Below are 14,758 nucleotides of genomic sequence, written 5' to 3'. Positions count from 1 at the left end.
TTCCATAAAAATTTAAATCTGAAAAACAACAGAAAGGTGAGAAAATAACTGTTAAAAAAATGGAAGAAAAAATAGTTTAATAAAAGAAACAAATATCAAAACATAAACAGATTTAATTAATTTTTATATTTTATTGCACATATTTCTAAGGGAAATTTGCACGGCTAATTACATTTGCATTCAGTCTGCAAGAATTACGAGTAACCCCAGAGTGCAGTTACCGACAAATAATCCATTAAACATTCCCTTGCATGTCCTGTAGATGGCGTTAAATATATTGACAACTAAATGTGCAGGTGTGCTACCTTATTAGTCATGAATAAAACATGTGCCCATAAGTTAAAATCAACGACAAAGAACAAAGATCAAGAAAATTACCATTAATAATTCATTAGCTGCTTATTTGTATGTAAATATATCCAAACACTGGCGGATCGGTCCTGATTAATGAATAATTCATAAGCTTCTGCAGCAGCAGCGTTCATGCCCACTGCGTCAAGTGTCTTATAATTTTCCAAATAAATAACTGTGTCATATGTTACTCTATTCCTGCCTTTTAAGTGTACAGTTTTAATATTTCCAGCATTTGGCAGGGTGCCACAAACTTAAGAAAACGTCCGCGAGGTAGGTTTCCATAGCGACGTCTGTATTCCCGCATCAGTTTCTTCGAGTTGCAATGCGTCTTTTTATTTTAAAAGTCGACCTGGTTGTTTTGATGCACAACGGTAGCAAGGCTACGGGCAAACCGTGGGAGGGGAAGAGGAGAGGGAGGGCGAGAGAGAGGGGACAGAGGCGAGGATGGGAGGAGTGAGGAGAAAACCGCTCAGCCACTGGCCTTCACCAGAGTGCTTAATATTCAATGACCTGTGATCCAAACTCACGCAGGGGACGTCAAAACAACAGCGGTTTATTCATCTCAAAGAAGGAAGCACAGGGGCGAAGTGAACTACTGCTCGTGCACTCGAAGCCAGCGCTCGCCATCGGCGATTTTCAAACTTTTGCGTTTAAGAATTCGTTTCCAAAGTCAGGATGGAACAGCGTCTCGTATCGTATGCAAATACGTCTGCTGACGTAGTTGATCATGTGGGTTTTGGCGTAGATCCCCCTGTGATCGCCAATTTTTTTCGGCTGTTGTCTTTAGAATTCGGCGGAATCGTTACAATCGTACGCTTCTGTAGGCGGTACACGTGGAAAAGTACGCAATTTTGGAGTCTAGCTGTCAGTAACCTCACGTCCCAGCGTCTCCCGTTGGTTGGTGGGCAGGTAAGAATCGCTGAATTATTCGTGTCGCCTGGAAAATTAGCAAACAAGCTTTAAAGTTGCGGGCGCGTTTTAATACACACAATAAGTAGTTGTCCGAAACGTGCCGTTAAGTGCTTCTGATGTCAGTTGTTTATTTCAGCTGAACTTTGTTTGCCCGCGGCGAATTGTAAAAATATGGCACCAGAATAACCGCATCGACCTGACCCGATAACCTCAGTTTTAATGTTTCCAGCGCTGTGATTTGGTGTGGCTTGCGGAAAGTTTCACAGAATTGTTAAAGTTGAACAGCAATGGGCGCGAGAACGTCTACTTCTCTGATGTCGAAATAAGCAGCAAAATATGGCTACCAATGTCGACATGGCGTTACGTCGGTCCAAGGGATTTTTATTGGAGTCTGTTTTGCCTCCACAAACCCTTATTTTCCATTGTACGACACGACCGCAAATCTATTTCGAACTAAGAATGATTTATTCATGCGTTTGTATGAAGTGAGCATGGCACGCAACTACTTGATTTGGGCTCAGTGTCGTATGATGTAGGCAGTGGTGACGCCTTCCACGACCATACTGCATGGCACACGCATCAGACGCGAGCCACATTGCAGCACCGTGTTCACATCTGCGATAGTTCCCAAAATTGTCGCATCCATACTACTAGAGACTTGCAGCACTCTATATTGGGCAAATGCATTTCTTAAGCTGAATTTACTACTCAGTAAGTGGATATCTGAGTTGTTCAATATTCTTAATATAACATACAGTAAGTTGCTGCATCGTAAATGCATTCCTAGGTCATTTCAGGTGATTCAAGTGTGTCATCTGCTTCAATGTCCAGTCACATGTAATTCTAAATGCTTTCCCAGGGTATGCATAGACTACAGATCAAATCTCGCATTTGTGTAAGATATGCTGGACTGTTTACTTAAGCCAGTGGTTCTCAGACCTGCCCTGGATACAACCCTGCATATTTTGTATGCCTCCCTCATCATCTATCACACCTGATTCAACTCATCAGCTCATTATTGGAGACTGCAAGACCTGAAGTGGGTGTGTCAGATACAGGGAGACATACAAAATGTGCAGCGCTGGGGCTCCTTCATGGAGAGGTTTGAAAACCATTGCTTTTGGTCTATAACTGACAAGACTTTCCTACTTTTTATTATAGTCTGATCTCTGATGTTGCTGGAAAATCACTTTTAGAATATTCCTCCAACATGGTTTAGTGTGTAAGTGTAAAGTTGAGCAGTTTTGTAGTATCAGAGGGCTTTCTTGAGTTTAAATCAAGTCATACTTGGCTATAAAGCTCTTACTAAATCTGATTCAGACTGAAGAGGGACATCTGCATCTTTAGCTCTTGCAGCAACTTTATTTGCGACTCTTTTAACATCATATATCCCCTTCCCAGGAGTATTACTCAGCGTAAAATACTCCGTTTGTGTTCTTACCACATGCTCCATCATATCATGGACTGTATAATCTGAGGTTTGGTTTAGTTTACAGCATAAGGCTTAATGAGAGAAAATCAGTTTGGTTGTTCATGTTTGTTGACTTGATCTAGATATGTATTTAGCATTATCAGTTAGTCTCACATTTCAATATGTTGTTTATTAATCTTAGCCAAAATGATCTTTAAAAACTGGCTTGTTACTAAACAGGATATTGTTAAGATAGGCTAGTACAAACTATAAAGAAACAGCTATTCCTATGTGTCTGAAGTTAATGTGTTTTTCACTGTGCTCACCGAATGGCATTCAGATACAGTTTCGCTAAGGTTTATTCTGTATTTATGCCATTTGCTATAGATTCTCATTCTGCCTGACACAAACACACTTGCCAACCTTTAGCGTTCACCTTATGGGTCGTAGTATGGAAACATCTCTCACTACAAAGGTTTATTCATGCAACCAGAACTGAGGCAACTTTTACAAAGTGGTGACGTGTTTTGTCAAAAGTACAACTCTCCTCGAGTTGCTCTGGCACAAAATGCGGTTTGTGCCAGGTGACTGGCTGGATTCAAAATGGCTGCCCGCGTTCGTGAGGAGCTGACGTCTTTGAGGAGGTGGTTGCTGCTGCCTCTGCCTCGTAGCGGGTGACTAAGCCGACAGTCGCTGATGTCACAGCCGTGGGCTGGGCTCCCTTGAAAGCTGTGTGTTCTCTGTCAGGGCTGGTGGTCATGACTCCACTGAAAGCAGAGCCTCTTTGTGAGGCAGTCTGGCCTCACATTGGAGCCGGGTTATTTATTAGTCATCACTACTAAAGCTATTAATTTCCCTTTGCCTTCATGTCCTGGAAAAGATAGAGTCAGACCTGACGTGTGCGACAACAAGCTGAAGTTGCGGTTGAAGGTGGCATACCGTCTTATTCAGTTTGTTTTTTTTACTAGACTGCTGCATGATGAGTACAACAAATCATGATTCATAACTTCATGTCATATCTCGTATATGATTATTATATATATATTTGAGTTTGTTGAATGTGTTTGAGTGGCAGTAGAAGCAGCTGTGCTCTTATGGGCCTCAGCATAATAGATTCTTACTTGTACTAGGCCTAAACAAAACAAAACAGTCCATTTGAGATGGGTTTTTTTCCCTAAAGGGAGAGACGTCGCTCGCTGTTGAGCAGCCTCCCTGTTGCCAATATTCTGCCCTACTTTTGCAGTCGTGACCCAGCTTTTTTGGAGGTTTAATGGAGATACTGCATAGAACTAAACTGACCCTAATATTGAGTAGCAGGTTAATAAAAATTCTTAACAAATGACACAGATGTTTATTCATTTGCATGTGCAGGCGGATACATTTTAAAGCCTGTAGATCCTCAAGTGACTTGAATTACATTCACCTTGTGTCTGAGCAGCTCTATAATTTTTAGAGAAGCTAAACTGTTATAGCATCTGTGAAAGATGGCGATGCTCCATCAGGGACCCGAGATAAAATGATTCAGGCCTAAAGACGTTGAGTTTATGCTCGAGTCTTATCAGTGCATTGACCTGAACTTACAGTACTATGGAGAAAAGAAAATAAGGGTTTGCAGTCAACAACATCTGTCACGTGGGGTGTCTATTTTTAGCTTCGAGAGGAAGTTTATTATTTTTGAACTGGAGCCTCAGAGGACTTGTCAAAAAAATGGTGGTGTTTAGATGAACTTCTAAGATGCAAATACCAGTTCAATTGTTCTTTTTATAGGTGAGGAGAAGCTGGGTGAAAAAGGTGGCGGAGTAGGAAAACTTGCCACGTAGGAACTTACAAATATATTTCTAAAAGGGGAGAACATCATTGGCAGGTGGGCTGCTGATTTGAAATGTTTCATGATGATAATGTAGTGATATTGTGAGTCCAGACAGAGCACAACACTAGTGTTTGTACAGCAGAGACAGAACATGCTTCTAGTGCCCTATTTCATGAGCTTGAATAATTCAGGCATGCAATGTAATTAAATAAGTTTTCATCTTGTAGAGGATTTCAGTCTTTGAGAGCGATAGATAATAGCTCACAATGTGTTTGTACCAATAAATAGTAAGTGAAGATGGTTCGTTTTGATGTGAAATTATAACATCAAAGCTCTTTTTAGTATGCCTGAGCGGAGTTGAAGAATTTACCCACTCCTCGTGTCTCTTTCATGCCGCTCACTTGATTTTCAGTTCTCTGCTTGTAAGGTTTTTCTTACAAATCCACTAACACTTTTAGATGTTAGATAATAAATATATAAAGGAATCATATTGAAATGATTTGATTAAATGCAAATGAGCTAGGGATGCGTCATAATTAAATTTATGACCGATGTGGGTAAATAATAATTTTCATATGATGTGGAATAAGCAACAAACTCGTCATTTAAATGTTATATTGTTTAAACAAATGAAAATATATTGAAAATACTATCAAATATAAATCAATCAGTTTAAAGTCTTAAAGTATTTAAAAAAAATAACTTTCAGTGACCACAAAGGTAATCTAAATGTAAAAATATGATACAGATATGTCGTGCAGCTTTAAGGTATTTGCACACAGTCTGAAATTTTTGCACATTAAAAAATAAATATGACTTCACGTTGTTTCAATCATGGTTACACTGCCTCCGAAACTTTCATTTGTCATTAAAATAATTAGATTGCCTGTTTTTTCGCATCTGTAGCAAGCATTTTAATAAGAAAGGGTAACCGATTTAGAAAAAGTGCATACAAAATGTCAGACTCCGTGTGCAAGGTCCTTTTAAAATGAGCAGTTGTGGCATCATTGCACAAGAAGACAATTGTGATTGTAATTTTCAATTCACATCAGCATGTTGGAATGCATTAGATGAGACGCGGAAAGCTATAAACATCTTTAGAGTGGTTGTGTTTTTGTGGAGTCATGCAGAGCTTTCGATCTCTGTGGGATCTGTGTTATTCGGGCCTCTTATGTGTCATGACTCAAACTCACAGATGGATGACAGCAGTGATCACTGTCCAGTGGTATGAATCTAGTATCTGTTGAGCAATCCAGTTGTCCAGCATATCGGAGGCTTAGTAGAGTCTTTTTTGTTTTCTAAGGAGTTTTCCAGAGAAGACGGTTGACATTCATGTCCAAACTGGCTGTGGTTAGTGTTGTATAAATGTTATCAAGTCATCAGATCAATAAAGGTTTAATGTCGTTGTTTAATAAAAAAAAAAACATTTGCCAATGTAGATACACCAGTCATGTTAACTAACCGGTGTTACTGGATTAGTATTTGATTTAACAGAGTATTTCATCCGAGGCTCATAGACGCTGTGCTCAAACATGACCCTGATCTCTTGTTTCTCAGCGTGACCCTTTCCATGAGAATTTCATGAACTCTCTGGGACCACAACCATATAACTTAGTGGTCAACCACAGAGATTTGGTTTCTTTTGAAGACACTGTATGCTGTTGAGCAGCCAGGCCGTTACAGATGGCTCTAGCAGGAACGCCATGTCTCTGGTTACTTGGTCAAAATTAAGCATGGTTTTCCCTGCATAATAGTGACCTGTTTCAAAATAATGCGGTGTGGGTCCTGAAAAAAATCCTTTGTTTTCATTGGATATTGATTTTAGATCATATGTTCTTCTGAATCATACTTTTTTGCCACAGAATGACTCTGTGTAACTACAAAAGGCTATTTCCATGGATACGTTGAAGTTTGGTGTCCCATCAAAACTGTAGAGGAACAGTTTTCATGTTTTTTTATTTAAACGGTGAGCACTTTTTGATGTTAACTGACTTTTAGCCAAAAGGTTATCTAATTTGGGATGAACCTTTTTGGTTTTAAATGTAGACTTTGATCACCATTTCTATATATATATATATATATATATATTGCTATATCTCATATGTTGTGTGCAAACTTGTTAGTTAATTTTCTGAATTTTTTTTGAAATTGAAATGTGAAGTTTTGTTTAATTTAAATTCATGTTTATTACTGGGAAATAAGTAAAATGTAAAGGGTTAAAAAGCTGCAGTCTGTATAAAATGAGTAGAAAATTAATTCTCATGTAATTTTTTGTCCGACTTTCTGAGGCTGACGATCAGTGTTTTTTTTTCCTCAAGGTTAAGCACACCATCTCACTGATCATTTGGCAAAAAGTACTTTAATTTGTAATCTATTAATGGAACATGCCAGGAAATGAACATACAACCAGACATTTATTTTTGTTTCTTTGTTCGCGATATCAACAAGATACATATTAGCTTTTGTTTAAGTTTAGTTTTGCTTCCTCTGATTAAGCATGATTAATGCACCCTCTTATACTGATTCACGAAACCTGCATCAGCATATACACAAGTTTACAAATATAGAATTAATAGGATGAATACAATCTCTCAGTGTGGGTTTCACCCCGAAAGAACAGGGCTCGGCCAAAAATAGGAATGCAGAACGTTCCTCATCTGGATCTCTTTGGAGAAAATCCCTCCCACCTGCTGCTGGGCCATTTCCATGACAACGCATGAGTCCAGCTTTTTCGTGACCTGTCCCTTGGTACCCCAAGCCACTGAAAGCCTGGACACCTACCCAAAGGACTTTGCTCTGAGCTCTGTGTCATTTTTCTACTGCAAAACTACGTCATCCTCACATAAACGAACATTAATCCTCATTTAGAAAAATTATTTTCTCTCTTAAACAGTGTTTAGTTCTTGTTACTAAAACCTTGAAATTGAAACTGTGGTGCTTCTGTTTAATAAAGAATGTTACTGAGCATCAGGTATCATTGCTGCTGTGGATCCAGAGACCTTTGCCGCCTCATCCTAAAATTCAAAAGGAGTCAGCAGTGCCACAAGTAAAAAAACTGGTGAAGGTGGTCTGATCTATACCAATTACTCTCAACATTTGGTGACAGTATTAACATGAAAAATAGCACTCGGTGTACATCTGTGCAGTGCTGCGGGCTTCTAGAGCCCCATTTGATGAGATTTAAATTAATTCTGCCTCAATCCCAAATTCACCCCCCCCACACACACACTGTGCTCCACAATATTAACAGAGCTCAGTCTCCGCCCCTTCACATTGGCTCCTCAGCAACATCCTCTTCTGGAAACACGCATGTTAATGCATGTGAATCCATACAGGAGAACCAGGCTGTACCATGTTAGAGAAACTGTGCTTCATGCTGAACACCCTCCAGCTTGTGTTAACATTTAGTAGTCTATTGCTATAATATTGATGCTACTTCAAGTAGTCAATCGACAGTGTCAAATCCTTTCATTTCAATTCTAATAATTGAAAAAAACAAACAAACAAATTGCCTTTAGCATGGTCTTTAGTTCACAGCATTCTGTTTCATTTTTATGTCCATAACAGCTATTGAGACTTGAGGCAAAGTAATGTTTCTTTTTGAATGGCTTTAGATTGAATGCTATGTGATCATAACTTATGTCTCATGCTTTCTCGTTCTTTATTGCCTGTAAGCCCTTGGCAAACATTTAAAATTATGAGTCTGCATGATAAGTGTTCCTTTCCTTTCCTTTCCTTTCCTTTCCTTTCCAGGTAATACATGACTGATTTAAGTGAATCTGAGTCTTTCTCTATCTATTTCTCTATTTATCTCTCTCTGCACACACACACACACACATATATATTTAATGGTGTTTAAAAATGTCAAAATTCAGATTTTCCTCTTTTGAACTTTTGTTTGTCCTTTTTGCCCTTAGCACAGTTGTATCAAGGAAGAAGAAAAAACATTCGAAGGTTACATTATACAGATGATCTCACAGTGAGTTGAGGCTGTGATATGAGATGCTCAGGGTCCCATCCATATTTAATCGGTCTCAAAAGTACTTAGATCTGCTGAGGGCAACACAGGCCTGAGGAAGGCTATTATTGGACTGGACAAGTTCAGCCTAGCACAGGATGTTTTTGCCTCTCCCATCCGGATTGACCACAATATTGCTGATACCACTAATTTAATACACACCACTGGGGTGTGTATCTAAATGCTTTTATGCAGGAGCTGTAACACCTCAGTTTTATTTTTAATGAGGTTCTTTAGTCCTTTGTGATTGATTTTCACACTAAATCAAGCTGTGTTGCACCTGAAGTGACAATTAACTGTGATTAAAAAGCTGATACCTTTTGCATCACATTGAGGCATAGAGACATTGTAAGCCTTTAAACCTTGAAAAACTCTATGCATTTTCACATTAAGTGTCTAAAGGCAGTCATAGACCAGATGAAGCAGAGTCAGACACACAACTTGCAGCATCCAGTGATTAGAAACCAGTGTTTTCTATCAATCTTTGCACACTGCACAGCTGTTAATCATCTCTCGACAGCACCTAATATGACTTTGTGGACTGCTCAAAATTTTTCTGTGCAATTCACAAGTTTTCCAAGTTTGACTTCATACAAATTTGATAAAGGAAATGTGAGGGACATTTATTGTAGGCTAGAATATACCTTGTTTATGGACAAATTTTTCAGTAACATGTTTGTTTTTCACTGTTTCATTGTATTTCATCAGTTGACTTAGACTTTTTTGACTCATTCTGTGGTGTGGTCTTTCTTGTCAGATGTATCTGGAACTGCGCTAGATTGGTTTAGGTAATATTTTATGGGTCACAGTCAATTTGTCTTCGTGAATGGTTTCAGATCTGATGTGGATCCTGTTTGTATTGGTGTCCCACAGGGCTCAGTTCTGGGTCCCCTGCTTTTTAGCATTTCATCCTCTTGGTCAGCTAAGATCCCTTAACCTCAGCTGCCACTTCTATGCTGATGATATTCAGACTTTTATACATTCTCAACCTGGTCAGTTTTTGGATGTCCCTCATCTTTCCAACTGTAACTTTCTGAGATTAAGATTTGGATGTTTAAAGATTTTCTTTGTCTAAATAGCTCTAAAACTGAAGATATGCTTATTTGCTCTCCCCACCAACTGCAAAATGCTGATTCTATAGATCTATCAGTTGATTGTGTTGCCCTAGAGCTACACAGTAAACAAAAAAAAATCGTGTTAGTGTTATCTTTGATGCCATCCTGTCATTCAAGCCTTTTGTACAGAACACGGTAAAGACCTCCTTTTTTTCATCTTAAAAATATTGCATGTATTAGGCCTATGTTGCCCTTTTCTGTAGCTTAAAAATTGATTATTTAGTTTCATCACATATTGATTATTGCAATGCTCTCCTTGTTAGTGTCCAAATCCTTTCTTAACAAATTGCAATACTTGCAGAATTCAGCAGCTATAATTTTAACTGGGGTTAAATACCGTACTATAGATTTTAAAATCTTAATGCTTACATACAAGGCCCTGCATGGTCTTGCTCTACAGTATCTGGCAGATCTTTTAACACCTTACACACCAGTTCGCACTTTACGGTAGCCTACACGTAGATGCACCCCCTTACGCCGTAGCCTGACGTGAACCTCTCCAAAAATCTAACAGCATTTCTAGTGTGTGCAGACTGCAAGCACTGTGATTGGTCTGCTAGAATTCCTCCCTTTGTATGTACTTTAGTTTTGTGAGTTTTTATGTGCACTTTAATATATTTTAATGTTACACCTTCTCATATAAAATAAAACAAAGCAAAGAACAAGTGTCTTATCATTTATTATACTACATAGCATTATACATCAGTAGTTGTCTGCGATAAACAATGTTGATCTGCCGTGGTACAAGTCCTTGTGGAGATGGAAAGAATGCCATCTTCTCCTGTTGCGTTGTTGTCTCCTTTTGTAGTTTTAAATAATGATTTGATATTTATTTGCCACTGTCATGGCTATAATGCTTCTCTGATGAGCTGCTTCTTCAGCTTTTGTCGTGGTACTGCAGGTTACACCAACAACTTGCCTTTGGACACTGCAGACTAGCAGTTTGCATATGTACTGCACATCGACACGGACAACCACGCATAGCCTACGGCATAAAGGCTATGGCGTAGGTCCGACACAGAAGAATAAATAAGCCTTTAATGGCTATAATGCTTCTCTGATGAGCTGCTTCTTCAGCTTTTGTCGTGGTACTGCAGGTTACACCAACAACTTGCCTTTGGACACTGCAGACTAGCAGTTTGCATATGTACTGCAAGTCGACACAGACAACCACGCATAGCCTACGGCATAAAGGCTATGGCGTAGGTCCGACACAGAAGAATAAATAAGCCTTTAGTTGTTCCCAAAACACTGTTATGATCCAGGGGGGGACAGGGCTTTTTCAACATATGCTCCAAAACTGTGGCATTATCTCCCGATTAACATTAGGGACACTAATTCTTTAGCTGTTTTTAAAACCTTTCTTAAAACGTTCTTTCAGGAATGCTTTTATTTGATTACTTTTTATTGTACTGTTTTGTGATTTAGTTATTTTTATTATTTTACCCCCTTAGGCACCCCAGTAATTATTTTACATATAGTTAATACCTCATTACCCAATGCATGAAAATGTAGTTTTGCTATATCAATTCTTAATTTGTATTTTTTTTTTAAATAGACTGTGTGACCTGGGATGAAGTCTCATGAAGTCTTCCATTGGAGCTGACATTCACAGTCAGCGGAATCATCCTTTATCGATCCTCCACCAGACAAAGACCTGCCCATTGCCCCCTGTACTGTAACGTCTTACTCCCTGACCATGGCTAGTCGAAGAAAGTCTACAACACCCTGCATGATCCGACCGGATGACTTTGTAACTGCAGATGATCCAGAAGAAATGGATTCCTGTGTGGATGGTCCAGAAGAAAATGGATCCTCACATGTGTCTTCTAGTGAGGACTGGACGGATAAGAAGAGTTCTGTGAACTCTGCACAGGAAGCAACAGAGCTAGAAAAACCTGAAGTGAAAACACGACCACAGAGGAAACTCCAGGGAGGCTATGAGTGCAAATACTGTCCCTTTTCCACACAAAATCTCAATGAGTTCAAAGATCATGTCGATTCCAACCACCCCAATGTTATACTCAACCCACTTTACTTGTGTGCGGTATGCAACTTCAACACAAAAAAGTTTGATTCTTTGACGGAACACAATGAGAAATGCCATCCTGGTGAGAGCAACTTCAAGTTCAAGAGAATCAAACTCAACAGTCAGACTATTCTGGAACAGACAATCGAAGGTTCGAACTGTGCAGTCCTCTATGATACCACCAGCCCTCAGTCAGGAGAGAACTTTACTTCTTTTCCTCTGAGCAAATCCAGTACTGTTAAGGTGGGTAAGCCTAAAATAGATAGTTTACAGCTGCAGGACGATAGTCCGCTGGACAAACTTGCTCAAGATCTACAGAAAAAGCAAATTACTGCTGTGAATGTGAACGGGACTGTGATAATCCCAGATGCAACTCTTAGGGATGGCCTCTCTCATATAATGCCATCCTTGCAACGCCCACCTAACTACAACTTAGTACCAAAAATCGCTGTCCCCTTGAACACATCAAAGTACAACCCCGCGCTAGATGGCAATTTGACCCTCATAACCTCCTTCAACAAGTTTCCGTACCCTACACAAGCAGAGCTTTCTTGGCTCACTGCAGCCTCCAAACACCCTGAAGAACAAATCAAAGTGTGGTTCACTACCCAACGTCTAAAACAAGGCATCAGCTGGTCTCCTGAGGAGGTTGAGGAAGCACGAAAGAAGATGTTCAATGGAACGATTCAGTCTGTTCAACAGGCATTCACTGTCTTACCTACTCATTTAACTCAGTCCACTAAAGCTTCACAGCCCCTTATCCAGACCGTCCCTTGCCATGTTCTTGGACAATCTGGCCTGGTGTTGGCACCGGTTTCCAATGGCTCAACTGCTACTGGTGTTCCTCTTGCACTAACAGTGTCAAATCAAATAGCACAGGGTGTCAAGAGGGCCCACAGAGCACCACCGGTTGCTCCAGAGATAAAGAGGCCTTCAATAATTCAGTCCGTTCAGAGCACTCCCAAGCCTGTCTCTCCGACACCAAGCCTTTCTTCAGATTGTGAAAAAACCCCTGATCAAATCAGAGAGCTCACCACCAGCTATTCTCAGTGCCAGTTTCCTGATGATGAAGAAGTGTATCGTCTCATCGAGATGACTGGCCTCTCCTGGGGAGAGATCAAAAAATGGTTCAGTGATCAGCGCCATGGAAACCATAAGGCAGTGCAACAGATTAAAACAGACCTCTCATCGAAGGACAGCCAACCGCATAAGCCTGTTGCCACACAGTTTCCCCTACTAGAGAGAGTTAAAGGCAAATCCTCTGAGCAAATGAAAAAGTTAGAGGAGAGTTTCCAAAGGACTAGTTTTCCAACCCAGGCTGAGATAGAGCACCTTGTGACAGACACCAGACTCTCTAAAACCGAAATTGATTGCTGGTTTAAGGAGCGCCGTGCACTGCGAGACAACCTGGAGCAAGCCTTGCTCAACTCAATGGGCTCAAAAAGGCTGGAGCATCACCTTCAAAGGGGGACACTGAATGGAGTCCATGAGCAGGACTGCAGAGTCAGGGACTCGCCTCTTCCCATTCTCACGTCTTCAGTGTGTCCAGAGGCCATTGATGGCAAGTCTCTCTGCCTTCTTAAAGACATGTTTGCACAAACCCAGTGGCCCTCACCAGAGGAGTACAACCAACTAGAAATCCAAACAGGGTTAGCTCGTACAGAAATTGTCCGGTGGTTTAAGGACAACAGATCTGCTCTGAAAAATGGAACGTTAGGTTGGATGGAGCAATTTCAAAGTCTTAGCAACAAGAGATCTAATGGACAAAACAGCACATTGATCTCGGAGCAGGCCCAGAGTGTCCTTCAAAGGCACTTTCAAGAGACAAAGGTACAAAAAGAGGAGGGTTTTGAGAAGCTTGCAGAGCAGTCGAAACTAACCAACCAGGACATAGTCGAATGGTTCACCAGTAAGCTGGGGCACAACATGCCTGATATCAGCAAGAGCAAGGATCAACACGGACAGGCGAGTGTAGATGGTAAGAGGTGGGTTTCCTTGGCAGCTGACATTGAAGGCAAAGATTATGATGCACAGAAAGTGGCACGAGACCTTGAAGTTCTGTCGTCTGAGCACAGAGTGACAGGATGAAGTGATAAAGGTAATAGTCATTTTTTTATTTTAACTAGCTGCTTGATCTTTTGAGGAGTGAGACAGTATCTTTCCTTGAGAAATAGCTGCTTCTCATGATGATGTAGCAGATGTGGTTGTAAGACACCTAGAATGTCAGCAGTCTGTAATTTAGCCTTTAAACAGTTTGGCAGTGAGAGAGAAGGCAGAGCCCAAATTTTATGTATGCTGGGAGGGTGCAGCGTGTCAATTTTGGATTTTCTTTCAAAGCTTCATCCATAATTTATGTGAGTCAAGTGGCATTTGTTGCTTGTTCTGTTGCAGAAGAAAACAGGCTGCTATGGCTGAACTAGATGGGCCTGTTGATTAAGGAATGACCTCTGTTGTCGTGAATGGAACCAATGATCTCATATCTGGACTCAGAGCTTATCAGAGACGAGATGGACTTGGGAGCATCTGTGAAACACTGTCTGGAGAGTGACCATGGAGTGCCAAAGTTTGACTGCTATGTTGTTATTATTATGTTTGTTTTTTAAAAGGGCCCTTGTAAATATTTTTTTCTGTACTTCAACAGATTTGTACAATTTTTTGAAGATGAGACTTTTGTTACGTTTATAATAGGAGTCCCAAGACATTTCCCTTGACACTTATAATGAAATGTTCAATCATTTTTGTGAGTGGACACAAAACTAACCCACCTGCTGGTGAAGCTGGTTTAAAACACAATGTGGTCCATGATGGCACTTAATATTTCAAGTGGACACATACAAGCGGTGCTTCAATAAAAAACATCTTATTCCAGAAAACAAGGTGATATTATGGACTTTTCTTTGGACCATAAACACATTGCCTGCGGTCTCATATTGTACCTTATTGCCAAGGGTACAGAGCCCCATGATGGACATAATCAAAACTGAAATCAATAAAATACAGAGATGCACAGCACGTTTATTTGTAGTCATAGGCTCATTTCTGGCAATGTTACAGTAACTGCAAATTTATCCGTATCATGTTGGCTTTTCCTGGTATCCCAACACATAGA

The 14,758-nt window shown here is 40.1% G+C and overlaps 1 protein-coding gene across 3 annotated transcripts; it reads left to right on the top strand.

The window, feature by feature from the left end:
* The first annotated feature begins 655 nt into the window (after positions 1-655).
* On the top strand, positions 656-13,747 carry zhx2a (zinc fingers and homeoboxes 2a). 3 transcript variants are annotated; one of them, XM_026284952.1, is made up of 2 exons: positions 656-1,263; positions 11,179-13,747. In XM_026284952.1, exon 2 carries the CDS (start codon positions 11,320-11,322, stop codon positions 13,735-13,737), a length of 2,418 nt encoding a protein of 805 aa, XP_026140737.1. In that variant the 5' UTR covers positions 656-1,263; positions 11,179-11,319; the 3' UTR covers positions 13,738-13,747. The 3 variants fall into 3 exon arrangements, with proteins under 3 accessions (XP_026140737.1, XP_026140738.1, XP_026140739.1); XM_026284953.1 differs by lacking the exon at positions 656-1,263 and adding an exon at positions 1,270-1,977; XM_026284954.1 differs by lacking the exon at positions 656-1,263 and adding an exon at positions 1,998-2,368.
* Positions 13,748-14,758: the final 1,011 nt, after the last annotated feature.

The sequence above is a fragment of the Carassius auratus genome, chromosome 16 (assembly GCF_003368295.1).
Source record: "Carassius auratus strain Wakin chromosome 16, ASM336829v1, whole genome shotgun sequence".
NCBI lineage: Eukaryota > Metazoa > Chordata > Actinopteri > Cypriniformes > Cyprinidae > Carassius > Carassius auratus.
This window is presented reverse-complemented; position numbering and strand designations above follow the sequence as displayed.

What these genes read in the sequence shown, in the direction of transcription:
- zhx2a (XM_026284952.1), top strand. Translation starts at nt 11,320, where the DNA reads ATGGCTAGTCGAAGAAAGTCTACAACACCCTGCATGATCCGACCGGAT.